Source organism: Tenrec ecaudatus, chromosome 2 (assembly GCF_050624435.1).
Source record: "Tenrec ecaudatus isolate mTenEca1 chromosome 2, mTenEca1.hap1, whole genome shotgun sequence".
NCBI lineage: Eukaryota > Metazoa > Chordata > Mammalia > Afrosoricida > Tenrecidae > Tenrec > Tenrec ecaudatus.
This window is the reverse complement of record NC_134531.1, coordinates 209,641,041-209,667,801: the sequence shown is the minus strand read 5'-3', so window position 1 is coordinate 209,667,801 and position 26,761 is coordinate 209,641,041. Positions and strand designations below refer to the sequence as shown.

At 49.7% G+C, this 26,761-nt stretch overlaps 1 protein-coding gene across 1 annotated transcript; it reads right to left on the bottom strand.

The window, feature by feature from the left end:
- Positions 1-2,177: 2,177 nt before the first annotated feature.
- LOC142441312 (cystatin-B-like) lies at positions 2,178-4,964 on the bottom strand. Its single transcript, XM_075543345.1, has 3 exons — positions 4,890-4,964; positions 2,663-2,764; positions 2,178-2,300 (listed from the first exon to the last, which is right to left on the bottom strand). The coding sequence occupies exons 1-3, from the start codon at positions 4,953-4,955 to the stop codon at positions 2,178-2,180; spliced, it is 291 nt and encodes a 96-aa protein (XP_075399460.1). The 5' UTR covers positions 4,956-4,964.
- Positions 4,965-26,761: the final 21,797 nt, after the last annotated feature.

Genomic DNA, 26,761 nt, shown 5'->3' with positions numbered 1-26,761 from the left:
CAGAGGAGAACCCGTTTCTGCCTTTGCGTCTAGAGGCTACCAAATCCCTTGCTTGTGTCCCTGTCTCCCTCTGGCCTCTTGTTTTCATGGTCATGTCTCTCCTGCTGCTGGTCCTCCTGCCTCCCTCTGCTTGCTTGTGAGCATATACACACGATTGAGTGTGTTCTGCATTAAAAACTCAAGGACGTGTAGGCTCTATGTTCTGTTTTTTTTTGTTTTTTCTTTTTTTACATTTTATTAGGGACTCGTACAGCTCTTATCACAATCCATACATATACAGACATCAATTGTATAAAGCACATCCATACATTCCCTGCCCCAACCATTCTCAAAGCATTTGCTCTCCACTTAAGCCCTTTGCATCAGGTCCTCTTTTTTTTTTTTCCACTCCCTCCCCGCTCCCCCCTCCCTCATGTGCCCTTGGTAATTTATACATCGTTATTTGTCATATCTTGCCCTATCCGGAGTCTCCCATCCCCCGCCCTTCTCTGGTCCCTCTCCCAGGGAGGAGGTCACATGTGGATCCCTGTAATCAGTTCCCCCTTTCCAACTCACTCACCCTCCACTCTCCCAGCATCGCCCCTCACACCCTTGGTCCTGAAGGTATCGTCCACCCTGGGTTCCCTGTGCCTCCAGCTCCCATATGCACCAGTGTACAACCTCTGCCCTATCCAGCCCTGCAAGGTAGAATTCGGATCATGGGAGTTCTGTTATCTCTGTCTTCTTGTTGATGCCATCACCACTACCATAAATGGAATGCCCCCTGTGGGGGCAGTGGACTATTTATTGTGGCTCTTTTAGCCAGTCTCTCCCACCTAAGACTGTCCTGCTGGGTCTGGGAAGGTGGGGAAGATACTGACAGGAGTCACCTTTGGGTAACTGAGACCTGAATCCCTAGGGCGCCCTCTGCTGTGTAATAAAGGAGCCTTCTGAGAAGCACGAGGACGAATCTTACTTGTTCACCCTGGATCCACAAGGCGCTCAAGGACACTCAGAGCAGCGACACACCCTCAGCTGACAAGGGTGGCTCCTCTCTGAGCCCTCCTATCTGCACAGAGATTCTCCAGAGCAGTGGTTTCCCCCTGTGCTCCCTAGCGGTGCAGTGCTCCGCACTGGACGGCCAACTGCACGGGGAGCAGTGGGAACCACCAGCTGCTCCTCGGGGAAACTGAGAGGCTTCTAGCCGGGTGCCGGGTGACAGTCTCAGAACACCACGGGGCAGTTCACCCTGTCCTATCGGGGTCGCTCTGAGTCGGCATCCACTCGATGGCAGCGAGTGTTTCACATTTCTAGGGCTGAGCTCCTGTCTGCAAAGAGGCCCTGGTGGGACAGCCAGCGGCAGCACAGTCCCTCGGGCAGTGTCCAACTGGAAGGGAGTTTAGTCAAGCAGATATGCAAACACATGTGGGCAGGGGCTAAGGACACAGCGGAAGGTCAGGTGGACCCCAGGTTAGCTGAGGGCAGGGGATGGATGCTTGTGCTGGGTGGTTACTTAGCAGGCCCCAAAGGCAAGTCTCTGAGAAGAGGGGGATACTTTCTAAGAGCACTGAGGTGTTCTTCCCTGCAGGGAGGGGCTGGACACAGCCACACTGACTCCTGGGCAGCAGAGAGCAGGGGGTGGATCTGTCATTGGTCATCCCCAGCCCATGCAAGGTGGGGAAGGAAAGAGTCAGTTCTGGAGAGGAAGGAAGAGAGCTTGTCTCTCTGTCTCCGCACTGTCTTCACAAGCCTCACCTGAGACACCACCAGCACCCCGGCTCGGTCTGACCCCTATCCTGGAGCCCAGAGGGGACAGGTCTGTGTAACCAAGTACATGCACATGGCCTCATGTGGCCAGTCCTCCTGGCCAGCTGCTTGACTGTGTTGTGCTGCTACTGACCAGCCGAGGGCGGGGCAGGGCTCCCAGCAACCATCGCACATGATGGTGACAGTCAGGGATGAAGAGAGACACACACCGAAGTTTGAAAGACTTTGGAAAATAGATTTCATGAGAATGCTTGGTCTCCTTGGGAACTAAAGTTAGAGTTCTGGAGTCACACTCATTATTTAGGGGACAATGAACAAGACACAGTGGAATGGCATGCACATGTTTAATTTCTGGTCCTGTGTTCCCACTCAGCCAACAGAAACGTCTTCATGTGTGGATCATGTAGACCCAAAGCAACCAGAGGTTAAAATTATGTCAGCTCATCTTCCTTGGTCTTGTTGGTCTGGTAGCTGGTCAAGGAAAGAGGCTTCTTCTCATGAGGGAGACTCTCAAATACACACAGGTGTATGTAGTTGCCACCGCCCACATGGACCTGCAGGGAGAGAGTTGTCTGAGGACTCTGACTGCCTAGATCTGTGTTCCCGCTGCAGGGAAGGCGCGCGAGCAAGCGACCCAGGGAAGGAGGGAAGGCCAGTCTATTCAGTCCCCCACAACTCCCTGGCCTTATGACAGCTCCCACCACTGTCCTCCAGGTATGGGAGACCATACACAGGTGACCACTGTCCGGGAGACTCATTTCTCCACCTGTTTTAGCACCTCCCTGGCCCCCACACCCCCGGGAGCAGCCCCGAACCCCCTCCCTCCCACCCCACTGAGGACCACCCCTATCCTGCAGCCCCAGCTCTCAGAGCTGCTCTCTGTGATCCCCCCTTTTCCCTGGGAAGGAGACTCTACCTTGATGAAGTAGTTCCCTCCCTGGACCACCTGAGACTTGTACTCCACCGCCTTAAACTCCGGGAACTTCTTGTTTTCTTTTGCTTCCACCTCGCACCTTACCTGGGCAAGGGGAACAGAATAAAACAAAAAACGTGTGACCTCCCCTCTCCCGGGAGAAACACACACCCGGAGAGCTCCTGTCCCATGTTGAATCTTAAAAGCCGAACTCTGAACGCCAAACCCAGGACATGTTTTCTGAAATAAGATTGCCCTTTATGAGGGGGGAGCGGGAAGGGAGGGGGAAAAAAAGAGGACCTGATGTAAAGGGCTTAAGTGGAGAGCAAATGCTTTGAAAATGACTGGGGCAGGGAATGTATGGATGTGCTTTATACAATTGATGTATGTATATGTATGGATTGTGGTAAGAGCTGTATGAATCCCTAATAAAATGTAAAAAAAGAAGATGATTAGGGCAAAGAATGTACAGATGTGCTTTATACAATTGATGTATGTATATGTATGGATTGTGATAAGAGTTGTATGAGCCCCTAATAAAACGTTTAAAAAAAATCACACACACAAAAAAGATTGCCCTTTATAACGGAGGCGAGGTAGAATACGGTTAGTGCTGATGATGAAGTCGCGCACAAGGGCACACTCACTCACACACGGATTCACTTGTCATTCACTCCACCAAGGGTTTGTGAGCGTCAGACTGACTGCAGACGGTTTAATTTTAAGTCAGCCATGGTGACGTCGAACCAGCTTTGGGTCGTGGACCATACTGGTCACCCTGTGTTTCCCATGCAAGCTGCAGCTGGAACCCGAGTTCCCAGAGGGCACTGGAAGGTGAACACCTGTTGCACTGGACGGACCCTCTGGTCTCCAGGTTACTGTATTGAGACTGATGCCAGCATCATTCCTCAGTGCACCCAACTGATCCCAGGCGCGACCTCACAAAAGGCTGTCCACACACCCTAGTGACATGTAGTGTTCAGGTGCAGGGCTGGGCCAGCGGGGCACCCACACACTGACACAGAGGAAGGGCACCTAAGAGAGGTGAGGGCTGCCCACACGCTGGCCGGGCCCTGAGGATAAGGGGTTTCTTCTCTGCCCCATTTCAAGAGCAGAGGCAAGAGCAGCGACCTTCCGAGGTCGGGATGAGAAAGCAGACAGACTGGAGAGTGGACCCTCTAAGAGACAGGAGGGGGCTCGCCGCAGGTGAGGGCTCCAGTAGAGCAGAGGGGAGTGGGCGGAGGCAGGCGGGGCCTGTGAGGAAGCTGTGAACTAGCAGGTGCAGGGAGGACTAGTCCTATCAGAGAGGCTTGTGGGTGGGGAGAGGGAAATGAGGAAGACTTTTGTAGGTGTGGCTCCTACAGGCCAAAATGTGTGTCCTGGAAAAATTCCTCCTCTCCATAGGGCCCAGGGCTCTAAGTCACTGCCCTTTCCTGCCAGGTTAAAAGCCCTGAAGCAATGCAGGTGGGGCGACCACAGGCCCTGGCAGGGGTGGGTGGGTGGGTGGTGTTTCTGACAAGCAGCACAGGGAGGAGAATTAAAGGAGGCAGTCAGCTTTCCTACTTTTCCTGGAGAGCCCTGACTGCTCCCTGTGTTTCTGGGCGGACTGAGCAGTAGGGGAGAGGAGGCTCTGAGAAGCCATCACCACAAGCCGATGGAAGGGATTGAAGGAAAGTACTCAGTGCTTTACAGCACCGAGCCATTGAACCCTCACAAGGTCCCCATGCTGTTGGGGCAAAGACACCCCTGTCCCTGGGGAGGAAACAGGCGGGGGGCAAGCAAGGGGCATCTGCAGGGCTGAGCCAGGCCCTGCACTCACTCGGGACTCCCGCTGAGTTTTCTCATCCCTCTGTGCAAATGCCTGAGCCCCTTCCCTTCCATTTCCCTGTTCTACCCAAACAGCTCAGAGAACTTCACCTGGGCCGTCTGGCCTATGACGCCCCTGATGTCTGTAGCTCTCCCCTGTGCTCCATGGCCCGGAGAGTCCAAGGAGCCTTTTCAGAACATCACCGCAGTTCCCTGGGCGCACAGCAAGCAGTGCTCACACTGGAGCTCCTGGGGGAGGTTGGAGCTGTTCCCGGACACTTTCTGTCGTTCTGCTTTAGGGGGGCTCCTGTGCCCCCGACTGTGGGAATAGACAGTAGATAGATCCGCAGCTCTATCTGCTTCTCTCCTCTGCTACCAGTGCACCCTGCTAGGGAGGGCGCAGGGGCCCAGCACCCAGCCTCACCTTGTCTGCGATCTCTTGGATCTCTGGGGTGGCCGGCTTGGTCTCTGAAGGTGCTCCGACCAACATCTTGGCAGCGAGAATGGGGGTGTCTGGCGTTGAGCAGAGAAATCCAGTGGATGCAGGGTGACAGAGAAGGATGATTGCGATGGCACCTGGGGGCCCTAAATGGGCGCGATGGTCATGTGACACCCCAACAGGCCTCTTCTTGTTACAGGACGCCTGGGTGTGGCCACAGTGCAGGGTGGAGACTGCAGGGACCCTGAGGGCATTCTGCCTGCCTTTCAAAATTGGGGTACAAAACTGGGACACAGGTTAAATATCATAGGTGGTGGTCCCCTCTCTGTGCGGTCCCTGGACAAAGGCTCTGCTATTAGGCTAGGAGCATCTCCCCCTGCTTAGGGTGGGTGTCCACATCCCTGAGCTGCAGCCCTGTCCGCAGAGGGAAGCAGGGCCCCAGGGTTGGGTGTCCTTCCTGAAGAAGGGGTCCAGCCCTGTTTGACTCCTGACCCTGATCTCAGTGGGTGCCAGGGATGGCGGCAAGCCCTGGAGCACCAGGATATTTGAGGGATAAGGTTATGAGAGGGGCCTAAGGTAGGGACAGCCTGGAGAAACTGGGGAGGGGCTGCTTCCCCTGTCTGCCTGTACCCAGAGACCCCAAGCATCTCCCCATCTTCGGCCCTCTGTCTGCAAGGCCTCACCATGGTCCCTTCACTCAGCTGCAACCGCTGTCCCATCAGGAGACCGGGACATTGAGACCGCATACAGCCAAGGCTGAGTGGATGGACACCAGGCACAGAGGGTCCAGTGAGGGTTAGCTGATGGCTGACTGGGGCTTGGGTCAGGTCAGGGACACCCTGATTCTGGCAGAGTTTGGGTCAAGCGTTTCAATGAATAAGCCTGTCCAGCTAGACAAGACACTCTCCTTGGATTGGTTTGGGGGCAGGGCTTCTGCCAGTGCTGACCATCTTTCAGAACGTTCCAAACCCTAGCTCATCACCACCACATCCCCTCCAGGGAGGCCTGGCCCCTGCATCACTGGCTTGTGCCTCTTAGCCAGGCGGGACCGTGTGTTCATCAGAACAGAGCAAGGGGGGGGGCCCAGAAACAGGTGTGTGTGTGGGGGTGAACTGACCTGGCACTTCAGGTACACTTGGAGTCCCAGGGCAGGGCTCAAGCGACTACTGCCTGATGGACAGATGTGACCCTAGACAAGTGGCAAGGTGCTTTAAGAAAACAAGAGAAATACAAGGCTTTGGAAGAAGAGAAAGTGTTAGGTTTCTGCAGCGGGTTGTACCTTGGTTCTTTGCTTGGCACGCTGAAGGAACTCACGCGGAAGCACGTTGTGTGATCCGAGGGGCTGTTTAGGAAGGACAGGACAGGTTTCAGGTCTCACAGTCTCAAAAGGGTCCATGCTAATCTGGGAAGCGGGCCAATCTGTGTGGAAGCCGTGCTGGGGTTCACAACTGAGGTCGAAAGAGCACGTGCAGAAGAGCACCCACAGGTGTGGAACTCAGGGGGATCCCGGGAGACAAGAGGCACAAGAACCCTAGAGGCATGGAGAATGTGGGGCCCCAAGTAGACCAGGAGAGGATGCATGTGTGCCTGTGCAGGGGAGGGAGACCCTCAGCCTCTGCCTGCCGCTGAGTAGGAGCAAAGTCAGAGAGCGAGGTCTTCCCACAGCCAGGACATTTCAAGCCTCTGCCTGGAGAGGCGAGGTTGGTGGTACTGAATGACCCCATTGGCTGAGTTAGGCCCTCCCATGTCCTGTACGTAAAGTGGGGGTGTCCATGATGCGGGTTTTACCTGGGCCTTGGGGGCTTTGTCTGCACGTGCTCAGTTTGGGGTCTTCATTGGCGTTCCTTCATTGCCTGATTTCTTTCCAAGCTCTTCTATGGGGGCATTCCAGGCCTGGGAGGGAGAGTCTGCCCCCCTACATCTAGCTACCTAACAAAGGACAGCCACTCTGTCATTGCTCTCCCCATCCTGCAGCTGTGTCGGCTGGACTCCTTGGAATGTAGGAGGTTTTCACTGAAAGACCTTGTGTCTGATGCCCATGGTTTACAGGCAGCACCAGCGGGGATTCGCAAAGGCACCTCTCAAACAGGAACAAGCAGGCTCTTGTTGCGGCGGGGCTGGAGCCAGACACTCAGCTGCTGTCCCTTGTGTTCGGGAGACATGGGAGTGGGAAACAGTATAGCGGATATAATGGGAGGCTCAGGGGTGCCTTGGTGGAGGTTGATGTGGGCAGACTTGAAGTCAGTGTCCCGTGAGATTGGTTGGGGCCTTCTTGGTCCTGAGTTCTAAGTGGGGACACAAAACAAGGAGCCAGAGGCCACTGACCAGACCTGACCATTTGGTCCTCCTGAGGTCTCAGGTGAGATTCTCGGGTCAGCTGTAGGGCAGTGCCGTGTTTGTGTACTCAGTCATCCGCACCCACCTGAGAGTGTGCGAGCTGCTTTACTGCCCTGGGCCTCGTTATTTTTGAGCAGGTGGCCCTGCTAAGAGCCCTGCCTCTTCCTTTCCGTTTGGCTTTGGACGACGCTGACCTTCTCTGTGCCTGTCCTTGGGGACAACTAATAACCTCCCCCAAAGGGCTGTTTAACGACTCCATGAATGACCATATTTGTACACATGTAGCCTCCACAGGAAACTAAGTTTGTCCTAACTGTATTTTGTGTGTATTATTCTGTAAAACAATAATAGTAAGGGAGCAATTCTTGTCAAGCATCCACGTGTGAGGGTTAGCGGTTAGTGCACTGTTCTTACTGTCAATATACTAGAAGTCTTGAGGATCCGTGGTAACATAGTGGTTATTCGTTGGGGAGATCTGCACAGAGTACTTAGTTCAAAACCTTCAACTGCTCCACCGGGAAAGACATGGTTTTTTAATCCTATGAAGCGCGATAGTCTCAGAAATGCACAGGGGCAGTTCTACCCTTCCTACAGGGTCACTATGAGCCTGCCTTGCCTTGCTGGCATTAAACAATCTTACCTCTCATAGTATTTTCTTATTATCCTCATTCTACTCAGAGGCTCTAGAAATCACTGGTATTCCCCCCAATGCCTTGATTTGGCAGTTCTCCTGTTACTCAGGCCTGGGGGAAGACTAGATCTTATCTCCAAGGCTGAACTTGGGGACGGTTGACCACAATTTCAATGTGGTATTGACAGTCCTAAGTGTAGACTCTTGTTGAAGTCTCATATGTGACAGCTCTGGTTTTTCAGGTAAAGGAAATCCGACATTTTAATTTTCTGTCTCATCATCTCTTCTTCCCAGACAAGATGATCCAGTTTTGGTTTTTGGCATTTTACCTCCTGCCTCTTGCCTTTAACTCCGTAGAAGAGTGATTCATAGATGTGCTCCCTGCCCAAGAGAAATCCATTGAGTAAGAGAAAAAGAAAGATAAGGATTTACACAGCATGTACGTATCCATTGACCAGCGACTAGAGTTAGGAGTCCAACCTGTGTGTCTGGAGGGAGACAATTCAGTCCATATCAAGGGTTCTTCTATGTCAGCGGTTCTCAACCTGCGTGTTCCAACCCCTTTGGGAGTGAACACCCTTTCACAGGGGTCAACAGATTTGTAACAGAATCAAAATCACAGTTACGAAGTAGCAACGAAAATCATTTTAGGTTTAGGGGACAACAAAGCATGTGGGAGTCTGTTAAAGGGTCGTGGCATGAAGAACGTTGAGAACCACTGTTCTATGTCGAAGGTTAGCACACGATGGCTCATGGGTCAAATCTGGCCCCTCAACTGTTCTTGAAAATACTTTTGTTGTATGTCAGCCAAAATCCAACCTTCAGCACCAAGCCTAATGAGCTCCCTGCTTTGCCCCATTTCACTTCCGGTGTCACAATACATTGGAATTTTGTCCGTTGTGACCCCACTGGAAGAAGTCTCTGGAAGCTCACTCCTTGGGCCCCCAGACTTCTCCCCTGTGCCTTTTCCCTTTGCTGAGATTGCTGTGTCCTCTGGGTATAATGAATCATATCTGTGAGTACAACTCTGTGTCTGCCAAGTCCTGGGGCCTCAGTGATTTATCTGACACACGTCCATATGTGCTGACTCTCTCTTTCACATAAATGGCAGTTGCTACACACACTGAATAATCATCCTGTATTATAAAGGGATTTCAAAGAGTCGTGGACATTTTCCATTATCTGCAGACAAATTTCCCAATAACGTTTGCTGTCCCTTGCATACTCCAACAGCTACTCAAGGTGCAAGTGTTCCCAACTTTCTACAAGATTACTCTTGTACCTTAAACAAAGAAAGATCCAATCAGATCAGATACATTGCATTCCCGCAATGTGACCTCCTCCCTGGGAGGCAGACAACAGAAAAGGGATGAAGGGAGATGACAGACAGGGCAAGATATAACAAAATAATTTATTAATTATCAAGGGCTCATGAGGGAAGGGGGAGCAGTGAGGGAGGGGAAAAAAGAGAACCTGATGCAAAGGGCTTAAGTGGAGAAAAAATGCTTTGAAAATGGTGAGAGCAAAGAATGAAGATATGTGCTTTACACAATTGGTGTATGTATGGATTGTGGTAAGAGTTGTATGAGTCCCTAATAACATGCTTAAAAAAAGAGAAAGAAAGATCCAATCATATCAGATACATTGCATTCTCCGGTCTGAACCCTTTAACTCTCGCTGGCCCTTAAATTACTGCAGAGGGCAGGGCAGTTGTGTTGTTTCCCAGGCTGCCTTTAACGAAGTACCACCAAGTGGTTGGCTTATGAAGACTGAATATTTTCTTTTCACATTTCTGTTGGCTGGAGGTTCAAATTTAGACTCCATACGTGACAGGGCCCTGCATTCTCTGAGATCTCTACAGGACAATCCTTCCTGGCCTTTCCCAGCTTCTGAGTATCCCAGGGATATATTGGTCTGCAGCTACAAGTAAAATTCCAAGAAGACATCGCTACTTTCCCACTGTGCCTCTATGTGTCTTCTCTTGTATGAGACACCACGCATCTAAGACAGCACCACCCATCCGTCAGCTCATTGTACTGCGATGGCTTGCACACAGCTGAGATGCTGGACGCTCTGTGTGGTGCAGGGAAAACTCTTAGTGTGGCTCTTCTGTCCATGGCTCTGCAGTGCCCACCAAATGGTTGTGTGGAGCATGCAAACAGAGAGGTGAAGCACAAAGAGAAGGGGCTGGCCGATGTTGGTGGTCATCCCCCCACGTGTAAGACCCACCATAGAAGCAGGGAGACGGAGAGCCTGGAGACCCTCAAGGAAGAAGCACCAGCAGAATGGATTCACGCTCATCATCCCCAAGAACATCACAGGGTCTGGCCTGAAGCACCGTGCTCTCAGCCATGGATGGTGTCCACACACCTGCACGGAAGTCGAGCCAATTCCGCTCTTACATTTATGCACCAACTACCAATGCCGAAGACGATGAGTTTAACCAATTTCTTTTTTTAATATATTTTAATTAATCATTTTATTGGGAGCTCCTACAAATACCATAACATTAACATAGTTCAATCACATCAAGCAATATTGTTCAATTGCTACCACAGTCAGTTTCAATGTTTTCTTTCTTCTTGAACATCTTAATATCAGTTCCCTTTTCCTCCTCCCTCCCCCACAAAACTCCCCAGGAAAACTTCTTTCTTTTCCAATAATAGCTGTGTTTTGGGCCATATCTTCCACGATCCCATATATCCATTCATATACCATTCAGTTATGTGAGTCATCCCAGATCCCATTGCATGGCGCTATCCAACACTTCTCAAACTCCCTAATACCTCCACCCTTTAATACAATTCCTTATGTTGTAGTGAAACCCCAATTATTAAATTATTTTCGTTGCCACTTGCTAACCATAATTTTGCTCCTGTTATGGATCAGGGAACCCCTGTGACAGGGTTGCTTGATCCCCAAATGGGGTCATGACCCACAGGTGGAGAACTGGTGGTTATGCAGTCATCCATGGCATCAGCTCCCTAGTCCCCCTTCCCACTTCTCTTCCTGGATACCCAGGGAACCATTACTCCTATTACTATTTCTGAAGGTTACTCTATCTTGGTTTTGAAGTACCCATTTTAAATATATAAATCAACACGCACAAATCTCACATGATTAATGAGGTAAAACAAGTACAAACCTTGATAGTAAGGGGAGGAAATATAAAGAACTGGAGGATTGTTATGTGGTTCATCAATGCTCTACCGTACCTTACATTGTTCATCCCTTCTATGTTGCCCTTCTCAGAGGGATTGTCCAATTATCTTACAGGGAGGTTTTGGTTCTCCACTCTATCCCCACCCATTCACATCAATTTGGTTGCTTGTTAAACTTCTGACACCTCTTCCTGACACCTCATGACCACGCAGTCTGGTGTGCTTCTTCCTTTTGGGCTGTGAGGCTTCCCTGCTAGATGGCCTCTTATTTATCCTCAGCCTTTAAGACCCCAGACACTATATCTTTTGATAACCTGGCACCATCAGCTTTCTTCCCCACATTTGCTTAGGGACCAGCTTTGTCGGCTGCAATGGTTCAGGAAAGTGAGTATCATCCATTGCCGCATTATCAGAACAACTATTCTAGATCTGATTTTACAAGTTTCTGCAATCTGAAATGGACCAAACATGCCATACAGATGCATTGAGAAGGAAATGAAGAAATATTGGGGGCTGGAAAATCGGTGATAGCTCAGTAACTCAGCTTAGTATAAAGAACTCCATTTTAAAAAACTGCCTTCCACTCCCTGCTAGCAGCTAGCTGCCTATGCCCCTCCTTCCCGTCCCAATCTCCTGACACACCTTGACACCCTCAAGACACCTCCAGACCTGCCCAATTATCAATATATGTAAATGATCCTGTGAGCCTTTGCATGTTTACTGGCACCTGTGCTGTTCCCCCTCCCCCACCCTGCCAGCCTGATGGGAAGGCAGCTGCTTCCAGGTCCCTTCCCTTAAGCCAGACCGCTACTAACTTTGAGCTGTAAAAATCCTGTCCTGACATGGAACTCTCTATTGGGTTTTTTTCCTTGTTTGTTTGTTTGTGTTTTTTTGTTTTTGTCTTTCTTTCACCCTGTGTCTACCTACATCAGATGAGCAGGAGGAAAACGCCAGAGGAGAAAACAACAGTCATGTAGTTACTGATGGACTTGGGAGAGGAGCGGCTGTCATCTAGCAGGGAAGCAAAGAAGCCCACATGGAAGTAGCACACCTGCCTGTGTGATCATAAGGTGTCAACAGCACCAGGTATCAAAAGGTCCCAAACAAACAACTATATGGATGAGAATGAGGGGGTTTGGAGTGGAGACCCAAAACTCATCCGTAGACAGTGGGATATTCCCCCACAGAAAGCTTATAAAGAAGGGATGATTCAACCAAGGGGCAGTGTAGCACCCATGAGACACACATCATGCCTCTAGTAACTAGTCTACTTCCAGAATGCTTCCCCCACTCCCCCAATACCATGACCCAGTAATACCTTACAAATCTGGCCAGAATGTACACACACACATTGGTACAGATGACAGCTCTGGGCTCATGGAAGTCAGGACAGAGAAAGCCCTCAGGAATAGTAGTGGGAGTAGTGATAGCATGAGTGTAGGGGGTTGGTCATGGAGGGGTAGTGGGAGAAACATGGAACCCATCTCACAGTTGGCTATATAACCCCCCCACCAAGGGAATGAATAACAGAAATGTGGGGGAAGGGAGATGACAGCAAGTGTAAGTATGAAACAATAACAATATATAATTGATCATGGTTCATGATGGGGGGAGGGAGGGTATAAAAGTGCTGAGAACAAGGGGTCAGAAGAAAATGTTTTGGAAATGATGATGGAAGCACATGTATAAATATGGTTGATATAATCAACATATGGATTATTTTAAGACCTGTGAGTGCTCCCAACAAAATCATGTAAAAGATAATAAAAATAGTATTTTTTAAATCACAGAAAGGAAATATGAACACCGAAAAAAAAATCCTGTTATTTCTTGTCCTGAATGGAGGGAGTTTTTCAGGGTGCTGTCCCCCTCTTGAACTAGCTGTTAACAAAGCTTTATTTATTAAGAAGTGGTGTGGATTGATCATTCCCCATACATTTCCGAAGCCAAAGAGAGACCCCACTTACTGCAGACCAGTCACCCAACTCTGAGCCCACCCCATGTGAAGGGCTTTCCTGGGGGAGGGGTCACCCTGAGATGATGTTCCTGGGGGCACCCTGGGAAACCTTTGGCTCTGGGACAAGTCTTCCCTGTCTGTCTGCACTCTTCCCCAAGAACCTCTGTTGAGCTGATCCCATATCCTTGATCTGAGGAATATCATTCTGAGAACTTCCCCACGACAGGTGCTCATATATTTGGGATGCCAGGGGAGACTTGCCCTGGCTTGGTTACTGTCTGTTTAAAATGTTTTCTTCAGAGGAGGAGCAATGGTTCTCAACCTGTAGATGGGGACCCCTTTGGGGGTCGAACAAGGCTTGCACAGGGTTCGCCTAAGACCATCGGAAAACACATATGTCACATGGTCTTAGGAACCGAGACACCTGCTCCTCTATCCAGCTCCAGGTGGGTGTGCTGAAATGCAGATAGGCTGTTCTGGTGAGGAAGAAGCTACCTCAAAATTCAACACTGAGGTTGGCTTTTAGGCATCCTGTCACAAAATGTAGCAATGTAGTCTACTGTTGTGATATTAAGACTGCTACCTTGCTTCCAGACGCAATTTCATTTATTTGTCATTAGAAATCAATATTTCACAATATAAAATTTCATATTTTTTGTGATTAATCTCTATGCTTTAATTATGTTCATTTGTAACAATGAAAATGCATCCTGCATATCACATGATGATTCATAACAGTGGGACATGATAGTGATGATGTAGCAACAGAAGTAATTGTCTGGTTGGGGAGCACGTCACATGAGGAACTCTGGGACCGGGTCTCAGGATGAGGAAGGTCGAGAACCACTGCTCTAGACTCTGAGTAACTGTGTGAGTGCCGTCACCTGGTGCGGGCTCTTGTGAAGACACCCATCCTGTGTCTGCCTCCTCCTCGTCACAGGGTACACGCTGTCTTTGTGGGCAGGGGGGATCTCTTGCTGCCATGCTCCTGGCCTGGACACAGAAGTACCCCAACAACCTCAAGGTCAGCGTGGTGTGCTGTTCCCCTTGGTCACCCAGCTGCCTCTTGTTGGGGACACTGCTGGGAAAACTCCAAGGCGGTGGGAGAGCAAGGCCACACCGCCATCTGTCCCATGCTGGGGATGGGTGGAGAAGAGAGCCAGGTGTCCTGCGTCCATAGTTTGGGATCAAGTTTCACCCAGGACCACTGTGTCAACTCTACCCTTACACCTCAAGTGTGAAGTGGGTCACCAGGCGGGGAGCTGGAAGGTGTGAGCCAGGGGCAGGTCCCAACCTGTGAGATCTGTAATGTGAGCCACCCTGTCCATCCAAGACCCCTGAGCACCAGGGCAGGTAGGGTCTTCTTATTGCAGACACCACAGGGGTGGGCTGCCTTGGAGGACCAGATGTGAGGTGAAGGTATTGCTTGGGCAGGAGCATGTGCTTAGACTGTTGGAGATCATCTCCTCCTATGCCAGAGTGGGGTGCCCTCTCCTTTTTGGGCATCTTGCTGCCCATTAAAGGGTTTGCATAGTGGGCGTACCTCCTTTCATGCTGGCAGCCAGTAAACCAGGCGACTACTGGGAGCACTGTGCTGCTAGCGCATCTGTCTCCCGACCCAAATGTGCATATGGCACATCAAGGGTGCCTTCTGAAGGCTTAGCCAGGACCTTCACTTCTGCCCTACAGTGGGACAGGGGAACATCTGTGGTCCTTTCTGATGTGGAGCCTGCGCCCCAGGATCTATATCAACAAAACCTGAACGAGGCAGTTGGGGGTTCCTGGGGCAGCCTCAGTGCCTCCCCGACAAGGATGGACACAGCTTCTCCAGTTTGCAGGTGGCCTGTGGGAAGATCATGTCTGCCATACACCATAATTGCAGGGAAACATCGAGTGCACTAAAGGAACCGCCCAGGGGAATGGAGGGGGAAAGGTTACTTCCTTCTCCCAGAGGAAGTGGAACCAAGGAGGTAGGCGACCCAAGAAAGAGTGTGGGTAGGTCTCCTGCTCGACTGGGTCACCCTCTGCTGGCCACAGGGTGGAGTGGGCTGGGAGAGCAGGAACACCCCTCTGAAACTGTTAGATCTCTCTGGGGATAGCTATACCTCGGTCCTTGGTTCCACATGAGAAAGAATTCATGCTTGAAGCCTGGTTTGTGATTCAAGTGAGTTTTATGAGAGTTAGGAGACCTGTCAGGTTCACACAGGCACCTCCAGTGCCCTCACCCCGTGCAGCCTCTCTAGAAGCTGTTCGGAAAGTTGAGTAGAGGGCTCCACGCTCCTGGCTTTTCAAATATTCCACAGGGAGGTGTGGTGGATGACCCTGGTCAACCCCTTTGGCTGAATTGAGTTTACCTGGCCTCAGTGGTCCAATCCAGGTGCAGCACCAACCCAGGTGTACCTCCCGTTCCTGGCCGAAACCTGAGCCTCTGACTATGCACAGTGTACCACTCCTTCATGGGCCAGTAGCTCAGACCTCTATCCATGCATAATGGACGCCCAGTACCTAAGCTAACCTACCTAACATTCCTCCCTGACGAGATATGAACCCAAATCTTTGGGGTACTGGGTGACTACATCTGTAGCTACTTCCTGCTGGCAAAAGGGACGAGGTGGGGTTTAGCGCCCACACCCTTTGTACTCTGTTGAAAGGGCTTGTCCATTCAGGGCCCAGGATGGATACGTTTGAGGTCGTCCAAGTTCTGGTGGTCTTGGGGCTAGCACACTTGGTTCAGTGGCCTTGGTAACCTGAGAGTTTTGGAAAAACACACAAGCGTAAATACAGGTGAACAGTTTAAGCGAGACAAGGGTAAGATTGTGAGGTTTCAGTGCCCTTGAAGTTAGGTTAGTGTCACAGGAAATAAACAGAAATCTTAGGACTAACAGGCATGAGTGTTGGCTCACTGTAAACACAGGAACAGTGTAAAGGAATTCACAATTTCCCCTCAGAGGGTGCAGGGTTATGGCAATACTGGGTACAGTGGGATGACTGCTTCCTTTATTATCCTGAGGTCTTGGACCAGCTGATAAGACCAGATCTTTCTTTTTAACTGGTAAAATTGGGGTGCTAAGGGGGAGTTAACAGGAACCAAAAGTCCATGGTGGAGGAACTTACTAAGAAGGGGTTGCAATCCTTTGATGGCTTCAGGGTTCAAAGGATACTGTCCCTGATGGGAAACTGAGTAGGATCTTTTAGGAAAATCTTTCCAGGGGTAGCATGCTTAGCTTTGCCGTGGACTTTGTGTCCTAAACTTCAGGGGTTATGGCTTGTTCCCAAGTTCTTGTAGAGGATTCTGTGTCTTCTCCGCTGTGAGGAACATTTGGAAATCTGTAGAGGGACGAGAATGAGGCCTGATCACTATGCAGGTGTGCAGCGTGGACAGTATGTCTGGCCTAGGAGAGGAGCTGGACATTCGGGGATTATTAGAAAGCAATGAGAAAAATCAAAGTTATGCCATAGGCACCTGAGGGGTTCAGTAAAATGCTTAACTACAGGTTTTCCTGACACTCCCAGGCATGGGTGCCAGGAGCTCTGGGAAGGAGATTAGGATGGAATAGGTGGCCCCAGTATCTAAAAGGAAGTTCACTCACCATCCTGCCACATTGATGCTCACTCTAGGCTCCAGACCAGTAACAGCTATCTCCAGCTGCTGGGTTGTCCGGACTGGGCGCCTTTTATCCTCCTCCATTAGCAACTGTACATGGGCCTAAGCGTGCCCCTCCAGGTTTTTGGCCTTAGGCCAGAGGCCAGCCCATTGGCCGGTCTGATTCCAATGGAAACATGGCGCTCAAGGAGCCTTGTTCCGGTTAGGGCAGTTCCTAGCCCAATGACCGAATTGCTGGCAAATGTAGCACTTGTACTTGGTTCACAGGTCTGAGAAACCTGGAAGGCCTTCGACAGGGATCGGTTATAAAATGCAAGCAATCCCTGGGCTTGCCGGATGTCCTTATTTCTCTCTTCCTCCCGGATCCGTACTCCCCCCCCCCCCCACCACATGCTCCTATTGTAAAAGGCCACACTAGCACAAGCAACCATCTCCTCTTGGGTAGCTCCTTCAGGTTTCTGCACTAATTTTTGGAGCTTCTTGCGAATGTGTGGTGCAGCCTCTGTGAGCAGCTTGTCCCTGAGTAAGACTTGCCCCTCATAGGATTTTGTGTCTATAGCAGTATGATTCTTCAGGGCCTCCTTTAGCCGCTCTAGAAAGCTTACAGGTGACTCAGTAGGTCCCTGGTGAATCGCTGTCACTTTGGCTTAATTAATGGCCTTTTGCATACCTGACTTTAGTCCATTTGTGATGCACACCAGGAGATGGTCCCGTGCCCACGTGTCCTGAGCATCACTATGATTCCAAGCAGGGTCAGTTAAAGGTACAGCTATTTCCCGTACGGGGCAATTTTCATTCATCTTACATACCTGGCTATCAAAAGATATAGTGTCTGGGGTCTTAGAAGCGGCAATCTAGCTCAGAAGCAACAAAGCCCACATGGAAGAAGCACACCAGCCTGTGTGACCACAAGGTGTTGAAAGGATCAGGTACCAAGCATCAAAGAACAAAAAATCATATCATTGTAAATGAACAGGACTTCAGAGAGGAGGCCCAAATCCCATTTGTAGGCAACTGGACACATCCTTACAGAAGCAACAGGGGGAAGATAGGGGCTAGTCCGGGTGCAAGGTAGCAATGATGAAACATACAACTTTCCTCTAGTTTCTAAATGCTTCCCCCCTCACCAATATCATGATCCCAATTTCTACCTTACAAATCTGGCTAGGCTAGAGGATGTACACTGGTACAGATAGGAACAGGGAATCCAGGACAGATGATCCCTTCACGACCAGTGGTGAGAGTGGTGATACAGGGGTTGTGGGGAAGGAAGGGGGAACTGATTATAAGTATCAAATATAACCCACTCCCTGGAGGATGGATAATAGAGAAGTGGGCTAAGGGAGACCTTCGACGGTATAAGATATGACAAAATAATAATGATTTATGAATTATGAAGGGTTCACGATGGAGGGGAAGGAGTGAGGGAGGGGGAAGATGAGGAGCTGATACCAAGGACTCAAGGAGAAACCAAATGTTTTGAGAATGATGATGGCAACAAATGTACAAATGTACTTGATACAATGGATGGATGTAAGGATTGTGATAAGAATTGTCAGGGCCCACAATAGAAAGATTTAACAACAAACAACACACAAAAAATGAGGTGATCACAGGAGGTCGTCATTTGTGGACTCAGCATTCCCCCCGCCTGAAGACGGCTCCTGGGTGCACCTGGGTGCCTGGCTCCAGCCAGGGTGCAGGCAGGACAAGAGGGCGCCTTTGCTGGTGGCTGCGTGGCACCTGGGTCCTGAGTGGGTGGGCCTGGAGGCCCGAGTCTGGCCACCTCTGAGAAGGAGCTGGGTTTTGATCGGTTCATCAAGGCATCAGATCTGGAACAATTAGACTCAATGTCTTAATAATCCTTCTAGTCCTCCCCTCTGCGCCGGTGTTCTTGTCTCAGAGTGTTTGCTTCTGGGTTTGCAGCTCTGGAGCCCTGGGGAGCTTAAGAGTCTGTTTGCTCAGAACCACCAGGCCCTGAGACCAGAGGGGTCTGGATCCTAGAGCTCTCTGACGTCTCATTGAGGGGACTCTATCAACAGAGGTGGTCTGGGGCACGGGGCAGGTCCTGCGGATGTTCCCTTTGAACAATGGGCCCAGTCTGAGGTGCCGTCTGCATGATTGTGGAACACAGACAGAGGCATAGGGCTCATCAGAGCCTTGATTTACCTCGTTTGATCCCGGGGCAAGTGGCCTCGCCCTGCTCACTTGCCACCCAGTATTCTGTGCCAACTCAATGTCAGGATGCAAGTCAGCTGAATCTTACCTCGAAAAGAAAGGGGTTTGGGCACAAGGTTGGGTCAAGAGGGGTGGGGTGTGAGCTTCAAACAGCCAGCTCTGGGACACGCCCCATCAGACCGAACCAGTGACATTAGCTGTGACTTCAGTCCAAGTGCCTACTGCCTAAGTGTGGTTGTGGGCCAGAGACTTGGACCCCTCTCGGTCTCAGCACCCTCTGACTGCACCCATGTCCTCCAGCCCTAGAGGCGTGTCCAGGAAGGTGCAGACCTTTTACCGTCCAGGAGCCTTGAGGCCTGTGGGAGTGGGGGGGAGTGGTAGGAAGGTGGAGGTGTGAGATGTGCTCACCAGAAAGCACACCCTCCATGGGGAGCTGCCACTTGGCAGGCTCTGTCTCCTGAGAATCAGTGTCATGGGCACTCATCAGGGTAGGGTGGCTTCATCACTGATGATGCAGCTGTCCTTGATGTCACTGCACTGTTCCACATTGTCACTTGTATCCTCACCTCCAACCCCTCTTCTTTCATTCTAAATGTCTCAATTCGCAGCTCCCTGCTCTCACCCAGCTGCAGCAGCAGGCAGGCATGTTACCCAGTGGCCATTGGGTCAGAGTATCTGGTCTATGTCAGGGTGGGTTTCCTGGCTGCTGCTTTTCCACCAAGAGACACAGAAATGATAGGATCCACAGAGCTCTGAACCCACTGATCCCTGCAGGACCTCACCCAGCTTGAGCAAGGCCCAAGGCAGGGACCGATGGATGGTGTGATGAGAAACAGGGACCAGTCCCCTGATCCAACTAGAGGTCTTTGTTGATCTTTAAATTCTGTCGCTGCCAAAGTGGGGATAAGACACCAGATCACCAGCCAATGAAGAATGGTTTCTCTGTTTTCTTTAAAAAAAAACTATATTGGTAGGAAGCCTAGGGCTGGGGAATTGGATGGATCTTCTGAGTGGTAGTGTGGGAGACTTCCTGTGAAAATAGGGAGTTGGGTAGAAGAGCATGCTGTGTCTCACTGAACATGTAGCTTTAAGGTTCTCAGCCTGGCAAGGAAGATTGGACAGCTATTCCTTCCCTGAATGGGTGTCATCCCACAGCCCCAGGTCTCATTCCTGTCCTCCCTGAGTCACACTCAGGTCCATAAGGATCAGTCCGTCTGTAGGCGCTTCCCCTCAGTGTCCTGGCTGAATCCTTTCTCTTGACTTGCTGGGTGTCATTGCCTGTGGGCGGAGGGTGTGGCTTGAGCCCTGTGGGTGGTGTGGGAGACCTGCAGGACGGTGTGGGGACACATCTAGAAACTGTGGCTGTGCCTGAGGAAGGCAGGATCCAGCCTCCCCTCTCCAATGCACTTTTCACTCTGGCTTCACTAACAGCGGCACAGCACACACACACACACACACACACACACACACACACTGTTTCTGTGTCTGCCTGCTCCACAGCAGGGCCTGGGCCTCACTGAGCATCCCACCTGTGAAGTTAGCCAGGACTGTGGAGGGGTCTTTGTAACCAAATGTGAATGTCCTTGCATTGAGTTTCCTTGGTTTATAACATGCAGGTTTTCAGATTAGAGGTGACTTTGTCCAGAAGTGCATTATCCGTGTACAGGGTTTTAGCACTTTCTTAATCTGGTTTTTCAGACCTCCTTTTGATCCGAAGGACGAAATGCAGAGTGTGATATTTTTTCTTTTCAGCACGTTTTTTTAAAAAAAATTTATTAGGGGCTCTTACAACTCTTATCACAATCCATACATATACATACATCAATTGTATAAAGCACATCTGTACATTATTTTCCCTAATCATTTTTTTCTCCTCTTTTTTTTTTACTGTGTTTTTTAAACGTTTTATTAGGGGCTCATACAACTCTTATCACAATCCATACATATACATACATCAATTGTATAAAGCACATCCATATATTCCCTGCCCCAATCATTCTCAAAGCATTTGCTCTCCACTTAAGCCCTTTGCATCAGGTCCTCTTTTATTCCCCCCTCCCTCCCCTCTCCCCCCTCCCTCATGTGCCCTTGGTAATTTATGCATCGTTATTTGTCATATCTTGCCCTATCTGGAGTCTCCCTTCCCCCCCTTCTCTGTTGTCCCTCTCCCAGGGAAGCGGTCACATGTGGATCCTGTGATATTTTTTCTTAACCAGCTTTAAATCCTTGCGTAATCTGGATAGGCCAATTGTATCTGCCTGTGTTTTTGCACTATGGAAGTTTATTGATGATTGTTTAAGACATGATCCTTTGTTTAATTCCTTGTTCTTAAAATGGGTTAGGCCGAGTCTTTGAACTTGTGAACTCTGACGGGGGACCGGGCTGAGTCTGCGTGCACTGAGAGGAAGGCGGGGGCTTTGTCCCAGTGTTGGGAAGAGTGGGCAGGAGGAGTGCCGACGCTGTGTTTCCTCAAGGGCCCTAATGTCGACATCGGTTTCGCCACCCCCACCGACACCCTCGTCAGTGTCATCACCAACAGCTTACACACCACCACCATCACAGGCAGCACCACACAGGCCAGCACACCCCCATCATACACATCGCCCTCTGATGAGCACTGCAGGCAGGTGGCTTGGCATTGGCCAGATAGGCATACAGAGCAGCTCTGACCCCATGCCATCCCAGTGTTTGAAGCCACTGCTCACATTTTAGTTGAAATGTGATATAGGGGGCTTCCTGGTGGCCCACACACATGCCATTGGATGGGGTACCACCTGCTTGGGGGCTTGATGTTCCATGCTGGTGGCGATTGAGAGGTAAACTGAGGCACAGGGAGATGGACTGAGATAATTGAAAGGACAAAGGGAGAGCAGAAACAGAAATAACTTTATTAGCTGACTGCAGAGGAAACTGAGTCAGTAAATGTGTAAGCATCTCAGTGCTGGCAGGGGTCTCCACACGGCTGCTCTAGCACTCAGGGCTGCATCAGAGTAGGTCCATGTGCCTTCTCCTCAGGAATGTCTTGTAGGAAGTGAGCCTTGTCAGCTAAAGCAGGGAACTGGCTAAGGCAGTTGCAGTCTGGTCTGGCCATCAGAGCACAAGTGATCGGAGAACTAGAAAGGTGAGGCTCACTGAGTCACGTATCCTCTGGCTTTCAATTAACCCCACATGAGTTTATCGGCCAGGTTGGCACAATAAGCTAACTCAATACGGAAGAGGAAGAACTAGTGTTTTGGATGAGCTGGGTGAGTTCAGGATGGTAAACTATTGGCTGTAGGAAGTGGGATTGGGCTCGCGGCCTCCTGTGCACAGAGGAGTGAGTTTGGTGTATGAGGTCTTCGGCTTGTTTTTGTGGGTAATGCTGTTTGATGGTGAAGAACTATCCACCCTTCAGGAGTTTTCTTTCCTCCCTTCTGGGTCCGGGTGCTTCTTCCTGGCCTGTATAAGAGGGTATCCCTAGGGCATGGTAAAGTAGAGCATTGGAACTGGCTTAGCAGAGTTGGTAGTGAGGTTTCCGGCTGCAGGGTCTGCTTTATTGTTGCTCTTGTGACATTAGATTTATCAGTTTGGGTTCCTTTGAAATGGATAATAGCTACTTTTTTCAGTAACCAAAGATCCTGTAAGAGTTTGGCTATTCATTTACTGTTTACAATGGGGGACCCCTTGGTTGTAAGAAATCCCCGTTCTCTCCAGATGGTGGCGTGAGCTCTAAGGAACATATATTTGAAGTCTGAATATATATCAGCTGTTTTTCCTGTAGCTAAGTGGAGAGCTTGAGTGAGAGCAATGAGCTCAGCTTTTTGAGAGGTGTTCCCGACTGGGAGTCATGCAGCTTCCCCGATTGGTCAAGCGAGACAACAGCATAGGTGGCTAGTCACTGTCCTTGGGTGTCTACAACAGAATTGCCGTCAACAAACAAAGTTATATCTGGATTAGGATAGGGTTTATCTGAAATTTCAGGTAGGGGTTGTTTTAGTTCTTCATTTTTTTGTGAGCAGGAGTGACTATTGGGTTCCGGTGAGTCTGGTGACAGAGGCAGGAGAGTTGCCGGGTTGGAGGAGGGATCTTGGCACATGCTTATAGTAGGGTTTTCAATAAACATGAGGTGGATTTCTGGCAATCGGCTTGGAGACAGCAGAGACGGGAGTCGGTATGAGAGGAGTTCCTGCAGTCTGGGGATAGATGACGCCTGGATAGGCGCTCCCAGTGTTAGCTTTAAGGCTTCCCTCGTGAGGGTGATGGCTCCCACCAGACCCCAGATGCACACTTGCTAGCCTCTAATTGACATGTCTAGTTGTTTGGACAGATAAGCTATAGGGGATAGAGAAGGCCCAGGAGCTGAGTAAATATTCCAGTAAGTATACCCCGTTCTTTGTTTCTGTAAACTAAAAAGATTTCGTAGGTTTTGGTACATGTAAAGGTAGGGAGTGAAGGCGAATATGTTGGAGTTTTTTAAGAGGGTGCTTTGACTAACCATAGCGAGGGGCCAGCAAATAAAGAGAAGATAGGAAAATAGTGTCTGAAAAATCCTACAAAGCCTAAGAAGGAAAGTATTTGGTCTGCATTTTCTGGAGCTCAGAGCTCCTTTACCACTTGGTGTCAGTCTATTGTGAATTCCTAGGTGGTGGGAGTGAGCTGTAGGCCTAAGTAGGTAAGGGTTGTGCAAGAGAGCTGGGCTTTAGCTCGATAGCCTTTAGAAGCTAAGAAGTTTAAGAGTTGGGCTGTGTGTTCCAGTGAACTGGTTTCGTGTGGGCTGCACAGGAGCAGGTCATCTTCATACTGTAGCAAGTTGGACGACCAGAGAGGACAGCTTAACAGATATTTGGCCAGTGCTTCGCTAAAAATATGAACCGAATATCGGAGGCCCTGGTAGAGGACGCCTCAAGAATATTGGGGGGCAATAACAGTGTCCGGATCCTCCCAAGTGAAAGCGAATAGGTACTGACAAACAAGATCCAGCGGAATTGTAAAGAAAGTGTCCTTTAAAGCAAGTATGGAAAAATATTAGGTGGAATATTGGACAGATGAGTGTAGGGGTTAGTGACTATGTGATTGATCGGGACGACAGCATCATTGAGCAAGGCCTCTACTAGGCCATAGGACCCGTCTGTTTCTTGACGGGCAAGATAGGGATGTTGCACAGAGAGTGAGCAGGCATGATGAGTGGTTTAGTCAGTAGGTGTTGAATGATAGATTTTAGGCCTTTATGGTGAGCGAGGGAGATTGGAAACTGGGGGTGAGACGGGAAGGTGGAGGGATCTTTAAGGGGAATAAAAACAGGTTGGTGATGTTTCGCAACAAGTCAGAAGGTATTCCACACTTCTGGGTTTACATAGTGTAGCATCGGAGTGGAGGAGCTTGTGAACAGAGGTTTGGTGGCAGAAAGCGTTAGCAAAAAGGAAGTTGGGGAAGGAGAAGTGGGCAGTAAACGGTTCCACTGAAGACTAACTCCTAGCTGAAAGGAGGTCCCTACCCTGCAGTGGTGCAGGACATGAAGCCATTATTTAAAAGGAGTGAGAAGGGGGCGAGTTCTCTTTACCTAGAAACAAAGGAGGGGTTCCTAGGGATGTTGAGCGTTTGCCATCTATACCTACAACCATGACCAGGAAAGGAGTGGTGGAGCCCCAAGAAGGAATGCGAGGACTGAGAAGGCAGCTCTGGTCTCTACCCAAAAGGAGACTGGCTTACACACTAATTTGATTGTTCCTGGAGGCTCAGGAAGGGTCAGTAGGGACTTTGACTCTGGGCACCTTCAGTCATTATTAGTGGCCAAGCCCAACAGTACCATCAGCAGGTCAGGGTCTGGAGGGGCAGTCCCTTCGTGGCTAGGTGTCAAGGGGCAGTGGCTTTTCCAGTGGCCCGGCTGACAGCACAGTAGGCAAGGGTTACTGGGTGGTTGGGGCTGCGGGTAGTGTTCAGCCCAGTGCCCTTCTTGGCCACATTGAATGCAAGGTCCATGCGGTGGACAGTGAGAGGCCTGGTTGGAGTTGTTACTTCCTGATGTCTTCTGACCTCTCCCTCCAGCCATTCTCAGTGTGACAACCATAGCCTGGACTTGCCAATAAGCTTGTTGGTTGGCTTGGATTTGATGCACTGCTTCCGCCTGCTGCTGTTGGGAATTAAAAATTTTAAATGTCTTGATTACCCAGTCACAGATGGGGAATTGAGGGCCATCAATGGCTTTTTTTCGGTTTCTTTTAACACATTAAAGACTGGATATTTTTTTACCAACTTACCCGAGTGGCTGAGTATTTCTTCAGCTGTGGAGTTTTTCTTTCATTAAACCATAAATGGGTTTACATCTCATCAACTTTGTATCATATTTATTTATAACTTTCAATTTTTGAATATAAAATATTGTTTCGCATTATGAAACAATATGAAATGTATGAAGAACATTATTGCTTTTATGAACTATAATCTTCATGAAATTATAAATGTCTTGTAAGATAATCAGCATAATCCATATTACTTTGAAAAAAGTAAAAATAAATACAGTATATCAAACAACAAATACATTCTTTGTTCCCCAGTGTTCATTTGTTGATATGTTCCTTTGTTACACAATGTACTGTTGTTACTGTACTCTACAACCATACTGTATGATTACATTGAGAAACAAAGAGAGTGTACAAATCCTATCCCTGAAACACTGTGCAGAAAAGATCTCCTAGCCCTTTGGTTTGATTAATTGTGGAGACCTTATCCCAAACAGTTACAATTATTTCATATATTGTAGTTAGCATAGGACCCATATATAAACAAAGGTTCCTAGTTCTTTTTAAATGTATGGTACTTTGTATAACATTTTTCTCTGTAAAGCAGCATGTTACAGCATTTGCAAATATACCTAGTTTCATTTTTTTCCATCGGCAGCATAAAGTGTACAGGCTCTGGTAGGAAATTTCTTTGTTCCATTGCTTAAAATGAACACAGGTTCATGCTGCTTCACAAGGTATCTCGTGATCCAAATGTAACAGCTGGTGCATGAAACACGAGTAAACTCGGGATCCGTCCGCAACGTGTTAATATCGGTGGCTGACTGTGTTATAAAATGAGTGCTGAAACAGCTGCTCTTGCCAGGAAGGGGGGTTTAATCTAGTGTTCTGGGTGAAGGCTTCACTTCAGCCCCCCAAAAAAGTTGCAGGGTTCCCATTGGCTGATGGGTAATCTCCCACAGCTGGTCCAAATTGACTGCTTTGTGAGAAATTGCTTGTAAGCCAACCAGCAAACACTGTATCATGTGGTTTGGCTAGCTCTGCCTTCTCGTCCAGCCTGGGTGGCTGTCTGACAAGTCAAGCTGGCCCCTCCCTAGGAACTGCCTGAGGGCCTATGGGCAGAGTGACATCCTTAAGGTGGGCCTGGTCTGCATGGTGTTTGGTGGCTGTAAAACCTGCTCTCACTCATCAGGGGTGAGGGTAGAGGTGCGGACAATTGAGAGGTCGTGACAGGATAAGCCATGAGCTGGGGTGAGGTATCAGAACTCTAGGTAGTGGGGTCCTTAGAAAAGGCCCGTAATGTTTTTCTATCTGATATCGATCTGTGGGAGAGCATGGTGCACGGACCCTGTCAGGACCTTCTGCCCCAGCCACTTCACGGAGTGGGAAAACGTGATGTGACATGGTGTGGGAAGCAAAAGGGGAGGGTAGCGGTACAGGAGAGGGTTGGGGAGGTAGAGGATGAAGGGGGTTGGGGCTGAGGAGGCTGTGGGGTAGGAGAGGGCTAAGGGAGTGGCGGTTGAGGAGGTTGTGAGAGGTGATGGGGTGTGGGGGTTAGCAGGGCTGAGGAGAGGCCTGAGTAGGCTCTGGGTTTGCAGGAGATGGTAAGCAATAGGGCAGAGGACGGGCAGGTGGAAAGGACAACGTTTCCAGGAGTCAAAAAGGGTAAGATTGGGTTGAGCGGCGGTGAGAGGTAACGGGAGTTTAGCAGGAGCCGCTGCCGGCGACTGGACAAGGAGCACGAGGGCTGGGTGGCTGGAGGTGCATAAAG